Source organism: Haliotis cracherodii, unplaced genomic scaffold (genome assembly GCF_022045235.1).
Source record: "Haliotis cracherodii isolate W230 unplaced genomic scaffold, xgHalCrac1.p SCAF_2, whole genome shotgun sequence".
In the NCBI taxonomy this organism is placed as follows: Eukaryota; Metazoa; Mollusca; class Gastropoda; order Lepetellida; family Haliotidae; genus Haliotis; species Haliotis cracherodii.
In genome coordinates, this window is record NW_027266275.1 from 21,119,573 (window position 1) to 21,133,254 (window position 13,682).

Consider the following 13,682-nt stretch of genomic DNA (forward strand, 5'->3'; position numbering starts at 1 on the left):
ATAAGGTTGTAAGATCATGTTACCAGTTTACTCTTCAGTCAAATAGCTCCATATTGACTTTATTTATTGATTAGTTTAAACAAATAAGAGTAAGACCCATGTAAATAAGAAAATGATAAATAATATGTTCAAGAAAATGCTAGAAATAAAAATATGTTCCTTTGGACATGCTGAATAATAACGTGTTGTTGTTAAGAATCAATAAGAAAGGGGATATTGTTTTACTCTGCAGTCGTAGCATCTCATTAAATTCCCCCGTGAAGATCCGGGATAGAATAGGTCTTCAGCAACCTGTGAAAGGCGACTATGCTTGTCGTAAAAGGCGATCAGGATCGGGTGGTCAGACTCGCTGACTTGGTTGATGCATGCCATCGATCCCAATTGCGTTGATCGATGTTCATGATGTCAATCACTAGATTGTCTGTTCCAGACATGATAATTTACAGACCGCTGTTGTATAGCTGAAATATTGCTGAGTGCGGTGTAAAACAACCAACCAACCAACCAACCAACCATGATTAGCTAGGTTAGCCACTCCTTAATGTCTACTGCATGTATGTCTTATATTACAGAGAAGAACTGCGACTAGGCCACTCCTTAATGTCTACTGCATGTATATCTTATATTACAGAGAAGAACTGCGACTAGGCCACTCCTTAATGTCTACTGTATGTATATCTTATATTACAGAGAAGAACTGCGACTAGGCCACTCCTTAATGTCTACTGTATGTATATCTTATATTACAGAGAAGAACTGCGACTAGGCCACTCCTTAATGTCTACTGTATGTATATCTTATATTACAGAGAAGAACTGCGACTTGGCCACTCCTTAATGTCTACTGTATGTATATCTTATATTACAGAGAAGAACTGCGACTAGGCCACTCCTTAATGTCTACTGTATGTATATCTTATATTACAGAGAAGAACTGCGACTAGGCCACACCTTAATGTCTACTGTATGTATATCTTATATTACAGAGAAGAACTGTGACTAGGCCACTCCTTAATGTCTACTGTATGTATATCTTATATTACAGAGAAGAACTGCGACTAGGCCACTCCTTAATGTCTACTGTATGTATATCTTATATTACAGAGAAGAACTGCGACAAGGCCACTCCTTAATGTCTACTGTATGTATATCTTATATTACAGAGAAGAACTGCGACTAGGCCACTCCCGGAACATCGCCATCAAGAGTATGGAGGAGGTCCTCCTCGGCAACAAGAAGGAACATGTCCGTGCTCAGCTGCCAAGGATGGGTCTCTCTGTAGAACAGCAAGTGGCTGCCCTCATAGACCAGGCCACTGACCCCAACCTGCTTGGGAGAGTGTGGGCCGGTTGGGAAGCCTGGATGTGATCGGGGTATTGGCCACTGACCCCAACCTGCTGGGGAGGGTGTGGTCTGGTTGGGAAGCCTGGATGTGATCGGGGTATTGGCCACTGACCCCCACTTGCTGTGGCGGGTGTGGGCTGGGTGTGGGCTGGTTGGGAAGCCTGGATGTGATCGGGGTATTGGCCACTGACCCTAACCTGCTGGGGAGAGTGTGGGTGGGTTGGGAAGCCTGGATGTGATTGGGGTATTGGCCACTGACCCTAACCTGCTGGGGAGGGTGTGGGCTGGTTAGGAAGCCTGGATGTGATTGGGGTATTGGCCACTGACCCTGACCTGCTAGGGGAGGGTGTGGGCTGGTTAGGAAGCCTGGATGTGATTGGGGTATTGGCCACTGACCCTAACCTGCTGGGGAGATTGTGGGCTGGTTGGGAAGCCTGGATGTGATTTGGGTATTGGCCACTGCCCCTTACCTGCTGGGGAGGGTGTGGGTGGGTTGGGAAGCCTGGATGTTATTGGGGTATTGGCCACTGACCCTAACCTGCTGGGGAGGGTGTGGGCTGGTTGGGAAGCCTGGATGTGATCGGGGTATTGGCCACTGACCCTGACCTGCTAGGGAGGGTGTGGGCTGGTTGGGAAGCCTGGATGTGATCGGGGTATTGGCCACTGACCCTGACCTGCTGGGGAGGGTGTGGGCTGGTTGGGAAGCCTGGATGTTATTGGGGTATTGGCTGCCGACCATAACCTGCTGGGGAGATTGTGGGTGGGTTGGGAAGCCTGGATGTGATTGGGGTATTGGCCACCGACCCTGACCTGCTGGGGAGAGTGTGGGTGGGTTGGGAAGCCTGGATGCTATTGGGGTATTGGCCACCAATCTTCATTGGGATGCCTTAGTATGATAAGGGATATTATCCATCAACCTTAATCTGCTGGGGAGGGTGTCGGCAGGGCCTGGGTGTGATCAAGGACACTGGCCAATGACCTTTGCTGCTGGGGAGGGCATGGGTTGGGATAGAGTGTGAAGCGTGGATGTGACTGGGGACACCGACCTCCACTGTATGTCAGGGTTACCAGGGTGTTCATGAGAAGGTGAAGGACACTGGTCTCGTTTGAGAAGTCACCTCCTGATGATACTGACCACTTGACATTCTAACAACTCAGCCAAGTGCAATCATCCTTTCAGACAATCAGGCAGTAGTCAGCTATTGCAATCTGTAGAATAAAGAAAAATTAGTGTGTGTCATACTAATTTCAAGAGACAAGTGTCCAAGTGTTTGTATTTTCGGAGCAAGAGCAAATATAATCTCTTTATTATCCACATTTTATGATTAGCTGTTGTAAGAGGTAGTGTCTTTATTGCATGTGGAGAAGATGACACAGTGAACATGTCGTAACAATATGACTTCATTGCTATTATAACATTATGTCAACAGTGGTGTCTGTAATCTGACAACTGGGGTATTCATTATGTTGGAAGCTCTGGAGTGTCTGAAATCATTACACATGTCCATCATATAGCTTTTTATTAACTTACTTATCTTGAACCATATAGATAAGAAATCAAATTTAATCTCTAGACTGATTTTCATATATGTAGGTCATGCATTGCTAGGTCAAGTCATCTGTAATAATAAGCCAGATCAATAAATCTTTAACATACATGTTTAAACTATTAGCATGAGTAATATGTGCACCAGTATGTACTGCATGTATGCAGGATATTTTTCTACAAAAGTGTCCAAATATGTACAAAATTGTCTTGAAAATGGTGTTCTAAATAAGCGTCTGCCTGTAGGCTTGTGGCGAGATCTTGCATTGGGCCTGTAGTTTTCAAGTTTGTATAGGTCCTTGTGGCATGCAGTAAATACTTGTGTTGATTTATCTTGTCACAATCAACCGCAGTATTTTTAATGAGGGCCTGAAGAGTCATGAATATCAATTGAAAAACATGTTGTGTCTTTATTTCACAATGTGATATATAGATACAAAATAATTATTTGTTTCTCATAAAATATAATTTAAAAGGGCCTTTTGATGTTAAAGGATATCTTCTTAATTAACTGTATTGTATCAGTTAATAAACTATAGAACAAGTATGGTATTTTAGATACATGTTGTGGACTTCCTGTTGTAGCTGTAGTATCCCATGCTGAGTGAAGGTTGTATAATGTGTGTGACATCTGTCTAGAAAACGTATTAATGTGGTAGACATTTAATAGGTGTGACTGTATCAGGATGTGTGAAGCTATTCGAGGATGGTGAAGTGTAGATATGATTGATTTATGTTATATGAATATAGAATCATTTATACTGGTACTTGCATTAAAAATTGTCAGCAATATTATATATCGTATGTGGAATTGAGTGAATTTCATTATCTTTCATACTTCTTATCCTTTGTTTGATTTGTTGAAAATAAGGAATATATTGTGATTTAAGTTACGTTCAGTTTTTGCATTTATTTTCCTCCTGACACAAGCAATGCTTAGTGCAGAGAAATTGAAATCAGATTTTCCACAGCTGAATTTCTACACTTATTCATTCATTTTTTCAGTTTTGATATCCTGACTATGATGAACACATGGTATTTAGGGGTTTCCATTCTAAATATAGCAGGATTTTATCTGGGATAGCATACCAAGTGCATGGTATTTTAACATTGTATTACACTATTGCATTCGATGCAACCAAGCAAATCTGAGCAATAAAGTCTCTTCCCTTTGTTAGTCCTACTATTAGAGAACATCAGTCATAACTGCAACATGAATATCAGGGACATTTTCATTCCCAGTAAATATGGTAAATATGTACTGACATTTGCTGCAGATTTGGGGACGAATATCAGCCTCTGAGCAGGTCCAGACAAATCTCTGTGGCCATTGATTCCCCATGATGTAAACAGATGCTCTATTGCACTGGGAACGGGGCAACTGAGATACGTGTGTATATTTCCTGCTCTGTGGATGTTAACTTTGACATTGTTCTCTGGTACATCAAAGCCCTTGCCCCCTGTGATCAGGAAATCACTTGATTTTGTGACATGACATCCGTTTGATTTCCAGTTTGTTTTAGATGTACATGTATTTTCTACAGGACACAATGTTGTTCATATCTTCCTTTGAAGATCATATCATGTTCTGAGTAAAAGCTTTGTTCTTAAATTAACCACAATGAAAATAATTGGCCGCATCAGTCATTATGTCCCTAATGGTTACAATGTTAAACTATCTCCGCCTGTCGCCTGAAATATGTTGCTCATGCTATCATCCACTTGTTATTCAGGTCGGGATGCAGTTATTTACAGGATGCCATGATATGGTTGTAATGACTCCAGGGGGCACAGGTGGCCAAGTCATCTAATGCTGCAATTCGCTGTGCAGAGTTGCGTCCCTATGATTGTGGGTTCGAATCCTGGTTCTCCCTGATTATGTGTCTAGGTTTGTCAGCACCATACCTGTGCTCGTGGGTTTCACCAAAGTGGTAAACATCTGAGACCTGCATCACTTCAGTCTTTCCTCCCACATTAAGCTGACACGCTGCAATATAACTGAATTAATGTTAAAAGCGGCGTTTAACGCAACTTACTCACTCACTCACTGTTATGAGTCCAGCATTAAACGACATCCTCTTAAAGGTGCTCATGCCATCGGCCACTATAGTTATCCAATTTTGTAACTGATTACACAAAATGCAATTTGATGTGAATTGGCTGAAAGATTGCTTGCTATAGTGTGAAGTCTAAAGCCCTACATGGTAACACATTTGTTTTGTTGTGAATAGCAATAAAGAAAACCTTTGTATTTGATAGTGTGAGAGCAAATATTGATATCATTTCATGACTTGTAAAAATCATAACAGTGATGAAGAACAGAATCATTCCTGATGACTGTTTACTCAGTTATTCGTTAACATGGGATGTGTTTCAAATGATTTTTACCTCTTATTACTTGTTATTAAAAACATTTTTCTGGTATGAACTCCATTATTGACAGGCCACCATCATATAGCTGAAATATTGCTGGGTGGGGTTGAAGAACAAACAAACAAATCTTATAAAACTTGGACCTAAATCTCTGAGTTAATTTTTGTGTAAGATAGATGGAGAAACTCTAATTTTCAGAGCTGATTGTCCCCAATTTGTGATTTAAAGGCAGATCTTACTGTGTTATATTCACTGACAGTCATAATTAACAGATGTACATGTGTTTCTGGCATATGGACCCTTAAAGTTTTAGATTTAACAACATTATACGTGCGTGTATATAGAGAGATGTCTGCCTCATTTTGAATTCACTGGCTTAAATCTAATGTGAACACATTGTTAATTTTCAAACTTGTTGTTTATTCATATTTGAATAAGGGTTATTTTATATCAATTTATTAGATGTACATGTACTTGCATAGATTTTGATAGTTTTGTATTCCATCATTGCATTGTTTTGATATATTGCACAGTACTTTATCTTATATCATCCACAATAAACAATTTTTCTTAAAACCCTGTTTGATGTTCTTATCATAATATATCAAACAACTGTCTGGCATGGAGTGAGTGAGTATGTTTTACACTGCTTTTAGCAATATATCACGGCGGGGGACACCAGAAATGGGCTTCACACATTGTACCCATGTGGGGAATCGAACCCGGGCCTCCTGCATGACAAGCGACCGATTTAACCACTAGGCTACCCCATGGCCTGTCTGGGTCAACAAGTCCTTGGCTTGTGTGTCATTGATGACATGAAACATTGCTCATGCTATCAACCATTAGTTTTTTTTTATCAAGTGCTGATATCTTACTTGCTGCTGTGATGAGTGAGTGAATATGGTTTTATCCTGCTTTTAGCAATATTCCAGCAATATCATGCTGTGGGACAACAGTTAGGCCTCACACATTGTACCGATGTGGGGAATCGAACCCAGGTCTTCAGTGTGATGAGCAAACACTTTGACCACTAGGCTACCCGACCGCCCTGCAGTGATAGAGAGAAAACAAAAGTGGCAGAAGAGATTTTTTTTTAAATATTACAAAGGAGCCTTATTGTGTTAACACAAGCTACAACTCTTCTGTCACAATTTGCCTATGTTTGGTAAACTAAACATTGAAACATGAATTTCTCACCATATGTTGCTCAAACAAATTACCAAGGACAGTTATTGTTAGTCAGCCATCAAAAATGTTGGGTACAGAAATACATCGCTTGTAACAGTTGGTGGCAGTAATTACATTCATACATATTATGTTTGGGGTTTGCTCTGATCCTATGAATCCTACCTTTATTGTCCCACTTGTCGCAGTGAATTATAGGGAGGATTTCTGCTTCCATTATGTTGAAAGCATTATTATTACAGTCTTTGGATCTGTGCGCAAATGTCAGTCTCAGTTCCTTGAGGAGTACACCGCTCGAGCTGCTTTATCAGTTGCTAGGGTCACATTACCACCTTGTCCTACTGGGTACCAATTCACTGATGGGTGAACATATGCATATTTTGAACAAAGTGTATTTCAATGTGGTACAGGATCAAAACCCTAGATACTCTCTCGAGTCAAGCTGCCCAACAAGGTCAACCATTCACCTACTCTCTGTGACGGTGAACGCTAAACTTAACATGCCACCACACAATAATATTGGGAACAACTACACAAATATTGAACTCGCCTTAACCTGAGGTCCATTGCAGTTTTTGAAATAGCTTAGCCATCATCTGGCGATTTTTGACATCTCCACAGGCCATATCATTCTGAAATCTTGTGTAGGCCTACATGATCTTTGTCATGGTGTCCTCATCTGTTAAAAATATTCTGATATGTAACAAATGTTATATTTGGGATAACACTTTCTTAGTAAAGTACAGATTCCCTTACTTTTAGGGTTTAGTCCCGTCCGGGATTCAAACCCACACTTGCCAGAGTGAGGCACCTAATCACAAGCACACAAAGTCAGCGATCTAACCCACTCAGCCACCGAGGCTTCCACAAAAATGAAAGTCTGACAACTGGTAGTGTAGATCACGTACTTTGAGTACCCCTCTGACAAGTGTAAATTGGCACGGCTCCCATGGCCGAAAGCTATGAATACACAATGCCATTTAGAAAGTGGTCAAATGTAACAAATGTTATATTTGGTATAACACTTTCTTAGTAAAGTACAGTACAAGAATCTGTACTTTACTAAGAAAGTGTTATCCCAAATATAACATTTGTTACATTTGACCACTTTCTAAATGGCATTGTGTATTCATATTCTAATATGATTTTGAAGATTCTGTTTACCCATGTACTCATTACTCAACAATTTCTATCATCATGAAATTTGATATTCAGGAAGTATGTGGTATTCAGCATAACCACATTTACCTCTTTCATATTTCGATTTTGTACCTGAAGTGACCTTGGTCCTTCACATTCCACCACATTGGCGGCGCAGTGATTTAAGGGGCCTGAATACACTGTTCAGAGTTGCATCCTTTAGTTGTACCAGGATCTGCTGATGTAATTGCCCTGTTCATAATGCTTGATTTGTCAGCACCATACCCATGGGTTTCACCAAAGTGGTAAAGGTCTGAGACCTGCATCATTTTGGCTTTTCATCACACATTAGGCTGATATCCCATATGATATAACTGGAATACTATTCAAAGCAACCTTTAAATCCAAGTCACTCACAAGACACTTCCCTCTGAGAAATGACGTCAAATTTACGATGTCATCAAGTTGCGAGCATATGTTCGAATCTCCAAAAATGATGTCTTGATAAAACAGTGTTTCATTGTGAAATAAACCATGTTTCATTCTTCATTGTTCTTAGCGATTTATCTCGTCGCTATCTTTTTTTAGCTATGACTATATTTAACAATAATAACTGTGTGTCTCTTCTATCATAAACAACTGTTAGTATACATGACTGTTCATGAATGAAGTATGGTTGGGTAGTCTGGTGGTCAAAGCATTCGCTTGTCACGCCAAAGACCCAGATTCTATTCCCCCCATGGGTGCAATGTGAAGCCTATTTCTGGTGTCCCTAAGTGATACTGCTGGAATATTGCTAAAGGCAGCATAAAACCATACTCACTCACTCACTGTTCATGAGTGAGTGAGTGAGTATGGTTTTACGCCGCTTTTAGCAATATTCCAGCAATATCATGGCGAGGACACCAGAAAGGGCTTCACACATTGTACCCATGTCGGGAATCGAACCCGGGTCTTCGGAGTGACGAGTGAACGCTTTATCCACTAGGCTACCCAACCGCCCCACTGTTCATGAATGATTGCAAACTAGGTAATGTGTTGTAAAGCAGAACGAATTTTACTGCTCAACCTTTTGGAATGTTAGTGTGACATTTGCCTTTTTCACATTTAAAGTCTGACTTATCAAGGATTCACTGTCTGTCTACATAATTTTCCTTTATCATTTAAAAACCCAGTATGTTAAAAAGAAAATCTGTTTATGTGAAAAAGTCATGTGTAAATCTACCCTCGTGTAAATAAGGCTATGACCGTTACTCAAGTAAGCTACCAGAGCATGGGGCAGGTTAAGATGGACTTGAGTCCTTTGTGAAGGACTTGAGTACCCGGTACATGTACCTGATTAGGGGAGATAACACACATTGTCACTTCTCTAACACATGTTGTAAACATGGAAGAGGAACGATATACAGTGTCTTGATGCATTTTGCTTTAGATGATGCTATTGAAAAAAAGAGAGAGAAAATGTTGATTGTGCGACATATGACAATTGAAATCAGGTACTTGTGTCCTGGTCGGATATTAAAACCCAGGTACTCAAACCATCAGAGCCTTCTATATGTAAAAGAATCGAACTTAATCGAATCAAAATAAACTGGATGGCAATGTGCATACAAAGGATTGAATTGCATCATTCAGGGACAGTTCTGAGTGTCACAACAGTTACAAACAGACAGACCCATGAGGATTCCGGTTAATAATTGGTCCCCAGCAGTCAAATGGATTGGGTGGTCTTGCTCAGTCAGTTGGTTGGTAGCGGTCTTCGTACCCTGATGTGATGGGTCATTGCTCACAATATCAATAAATGAATTGTCTGGTCAAGACTGAAATAGTTCCTGCTGACATAGCTCGAATATATTGCTGAGTGACAAACAGAAAGAAGTATTAATATCCAGAGAATGAAGGAAAATATTTTTTATAGAAAACTACTTGCAATATTTTTCTACAAAATACTGTTGAAATTAAGCAGATTTTTCATTAAGAATAGAATTTTATTTATGCAAATTTATTGAATATCTAAATTCATTTTTTAAACATATTTATGGCAGATTCATAAATAACATAAGAGAAACAAAAGAAAAGTCTCCGTAATTATAACATATAAAAAGAAATAACATTTGTTTATAATTATTCAAAATATGACAGCACAAAAATAATTTTGTTCGTGTCGTGTGTGAAATACCTGCAACTTTCCGTGAAAACAAGAAGTTTATGAGCGGTATTTAAAATCGTCGATCAGTTACTTCCCCTGGATAGCTTTCCAATATAAAAGGCTTACACGTTGTTTACTTCCGGTGTGTTTCGAGGCGAAGCAATGTTGCAGGGGTACAGTCCTGTTGCTCAGGCCCTTCTGGGTACCTTGTTTACCTGGGCATTGACAGCGCTTGGGTCGGGGCTTGTATTTGTCTTCAAAAGCGGCCAGGTAAGTCTGGGGCCATTACAATGTTTCCTTACCTTTTGACAACGAGAAATGCTGCATGTCAAGGAATGGTTCAGTCCCACACCTGACGACCTGTCACCATAAGTGACTTACGACAGCTGATAGCGGTTTTCAATGGGTGACACGTCGATCTGGGTTGGACCAGGTTTCACAAAATAAAGGAGTTGCATCAACTTTGCTGTAATAAAGAAACAACATTAAAGGCTTTAAATTCACAAAATGGAATTACTGACATTAAATCAATTAGGCTTTTTTACTACAGTGTGAAAAGCCATAGCAATACAGTTAGCTCATCCTTGATAAAAATATGCAGTGGTTTGAAGCATTTGGATGAAAACTGGTGATAAGGACTGATATCTCAGAGGATCTATTTCAATTTAGAGAGACCATGCTATCTTTATTAGCAGCATTTGCAGTCAAAAATAGGTTTTAACATTGAAGAAAGTCCATACTGTACATGAACTGTAATCCCACAAAACACAATTCACATCCTAAACACTTGCCTTCAAATATGTGTAGTTATATTTTTTATCGTGCAACTTTCTATGTACTTGTCGCCATTATCGGGTTGGAATCAACGAGAGGGTACAAATTTTTGGCTGTCATCACAGCGCACAATGGTGGATAAAACTTCTTTGCCAGTTCGGTCTCTACTCGAAAGGTAAATGTATTGTTGCACAATCTAAAATATAAGTACTTGTATTTGAAGGGATGTGTCTTAGGAACTGAATCATGTTGCATTTGTTGTTAGATCATGACCCATGCAATTCCCTGAAGCATCCAAATTGCGATGCTGATTTGGAAAAGGGGATCTATAAGGAAAACACTATGGAACAGCCTGTAGGTCTGTGTAGTGACAAGTCAAAATCAAAATCGTTCAGAACATGTATATAAGGGGGCAGGACAGATATGATTACCACAGCTATTGAAGGTAATCTTTGATCTGTTTCCAGAACTCTCCACAAAATGCACAAGCTGGTGTACATCAGAAATATAGATCTAGCCATTACCCGTTCATTGCTCTGGGTGAAATTGTGACACTGTCTTTTCAAATTGATCTCAGTGGTGTCATTCAAAAGCTGTTCAAATGCCGTATGTCATGAAGATAAATGTATGGCCTCTTGGTAATTATTAGTTGTCAAACCTCTAAAAGGGCAAGTAAAGTGAAAAAATTATTGTGATTTATTTAGTCAATTTCTGACAGAGAAAAATTCATAATATTCGTAAGAAGTATTTTAATGTCAAAGGGAAAAAGACAAAATCACACGCACCGTAATCCACTTAAAAATCAAACCTATTTGGATGACCACTGTTTTCACTGGTAGTTACGTTTGCCACGTTGATCAATGTTCTGATTCTTAGCCGTCACACATAAACTGTTTCTGCTATTTCTGTTAATCTTACAAAAATATTGACCTTGCAAACATGATTGAATGTGTGAAATGACCCTTAATTTTGACATTGTAAACAAATAGGATAATAATTAAGAATCGTTTACTAGTGTTTTATTAGGATCATTATGTTTGAGTCATAAAATACCAGCTACCCTCCACCCTATTCCACACAATAATGACCGCTATCATATAGCTGGAATGGTTCTTAGTGTAATATTAAACAAAAGTGTTCAAATATACAGTGCTGTACTGGAAATGAAATTGTTAACATGGTCAACAAGACGATCAAAATATTTTAGATTTTTGACAAAATTCAAGGTCAGATAGTTTATGAACAGAAAAAGCATCCCCAAGATAAAGGACACTAGTTTTACATATATATACATGAAGCTGTTAACACATTTGTCCAAATGAACTTTGAACATTGACCATCAATGAGCTACCTGGTTGTTAGCATTGACTTCTAAAGCTGTCTATTGCATAATGATTGACACCTCATTCATAATGTTCACCCATCAGTCACAGTCAGATCAGCAAACCTGTCAGTATGGGTTATCTACAATATCAGCCACAGGTACAAAGCAATTCACCTCATATTTGATGTATCCTTTGGGCAAGTACAAAATTTGTAGCTGGCAAAGAAATTATAAAGTTGTTATGATTCATCCATTTTATCATGTAGATCAATTTTCCGGTTATTTCACATGGCTATGTACCATATCAGTGGATCTTGATCATCCCAGTCATTAAATCAGTGGAGCATACACCATGACAGATGTGGGTCCTTGCTTGTGTTTGTTCTGGAACCATGGTAACGGCAACATTAATGAAAATACTGCAGGGAGGGAATTGATAAACCAATGGAGTAAAAACAGGCTAAATATACAATAAATAATTATAGTATATTTAACATTTGTGTACTCTATATTTCCCACAAGTAATTATTTATGTGAACCTCCGACACATGCTGGTGATGTTCAGAAGAGACCATTTGTTCATGTCAAGTCATTTTCCCACCGTTGAAAAAAAGGGTATTCAAACTTAATCAGAATAATACTGTAAAGGAAGTGATTTCTAAACATATTTTTATGTCTTGATATGCTTAACGTGCTTATGGGTATATTGTGAAAGATCCAATTCATTATTATCAGTTCCAGCTGGTCTGGCTTTTCCAATGCAATTTCTACCATCAGAGTAATGTACATGATGTACCCTGTTTTTACTTTCAAACTGGTTTAGTGGTTTTATATATGGAGCTGATTTATCCAGCTTTACCTGTCTCTATAGGAAACAATTTGTCCACCAAAACAAAAGTTGCGCAGAGTTTATGAAATTTACAAACATGAATATAGTGTTCCCTCATTATTGCGCCCTTCAATATAGCGCTAACTCGGTTATAGCGCATGGTAAAGCATGGCTCCCAAAATTAACTAACATTTTCAATAAACTCAAGTTTTCCAAACTGAACTGATACCGAACTGAAGTACGCAATTTGATCCCATTATTATAATATCTGGGGATAAAAAAAAATGTTCATTGTTGATCTGGACTAATGTTTACAATATATATTTTTTAATTATATTCAGAATTTCAATCAATAATTATATTATAGATCTACCTGCTTATTCACCTGAAGGGATACAATGTGTTGGTTTTTTTTGAAAGCGCATAAGACTCGATCAATTCTTTTTTACACTATGAATCATAAATAACTTCTGAAACATGCAACATAGATCGTGTTAGGTTGGCAGAGCATGTATACTGTTTTGTTGGTCATCTGCCACCCACGACTCGACCTTCGTTAAACCGCTGATCATCTATAACGCTCATCAATTATTTGGACCCCGAAGGTAGCGCTGTAGCGCTGTAGCGAGGAATCACTGTATTCAGAGTTTCAAGGCATTAACTATGTAGACAGGGGTCTCATTTGAGTTAAACGACATTGTTTTAGTTAAGATGGTTGATTGATGAGCCTCATATAGAAGGATTTACATAATAGTGGGGTCTTTTGCTGTGGACATTACCTTATGTCATAGAGGTATATCCACAATAAGCAGTTTTGTTTGTTTGTTTGATGTTTAACGCTGCACTCAGCAATATTCCAACTATATGACGGCAGTCTGTAAATAAACCTGATCCTGTTAGTCGCCTCTTGCAATAAAAAGCAGTAAGCAGATTGTTGTTTGGACTCAAAGTCACAAATCATTGCAAGAACCTTTCTGGATCAGCTTCAGACAGCTGGATAATCACGAGACATGTTG

At 38.9% G+C, this 13,682-nt stretch overlaps 2 protein-coding genes across 2 annotated transcripts in view; both read left to right on the plus strand.

The window, feature by feature from the left end:
* LOC139467508 (DNA-dependent protein kinase catalytic subunit-like) overlaps window positions 1-1,787 on the plus strand; it is a 118,076-nt gene extending 116,289 nt beyond the window's left edge. Inside the window, exon 98 of the mRNA XM_071249045.1 lies at window positions 1,163-1,787. Coding sequence (XP_071105146.1) covers window positions 1,163-1,367 — 205 coding nt within the window. The 3' untranslated portion in view covers window positions 1,368-1,787. The remainder of the gene's footprint in view (window positions 1-1,162) is intronic.
* An 8,114-nt stretch (window positions 1,788-9,901) lies between these two features.
* LOC139468809 (zinc transporter ZIP11-like) overlaps window positions 9,902-13,682 on the plus strand; it is a 59,443-nt gene continuing 55,662 nt past the window's right edge. The window contains exon 1 of the mRNA XM_071250950.1: window positions 9,902-10,009. Coding sequence (XP_071107051.1) covers window positions 9,902-10,009 — 108 coding nt within the window. The remainder of the gene's footprint in view (window positions 10,010-13,682) is intronic.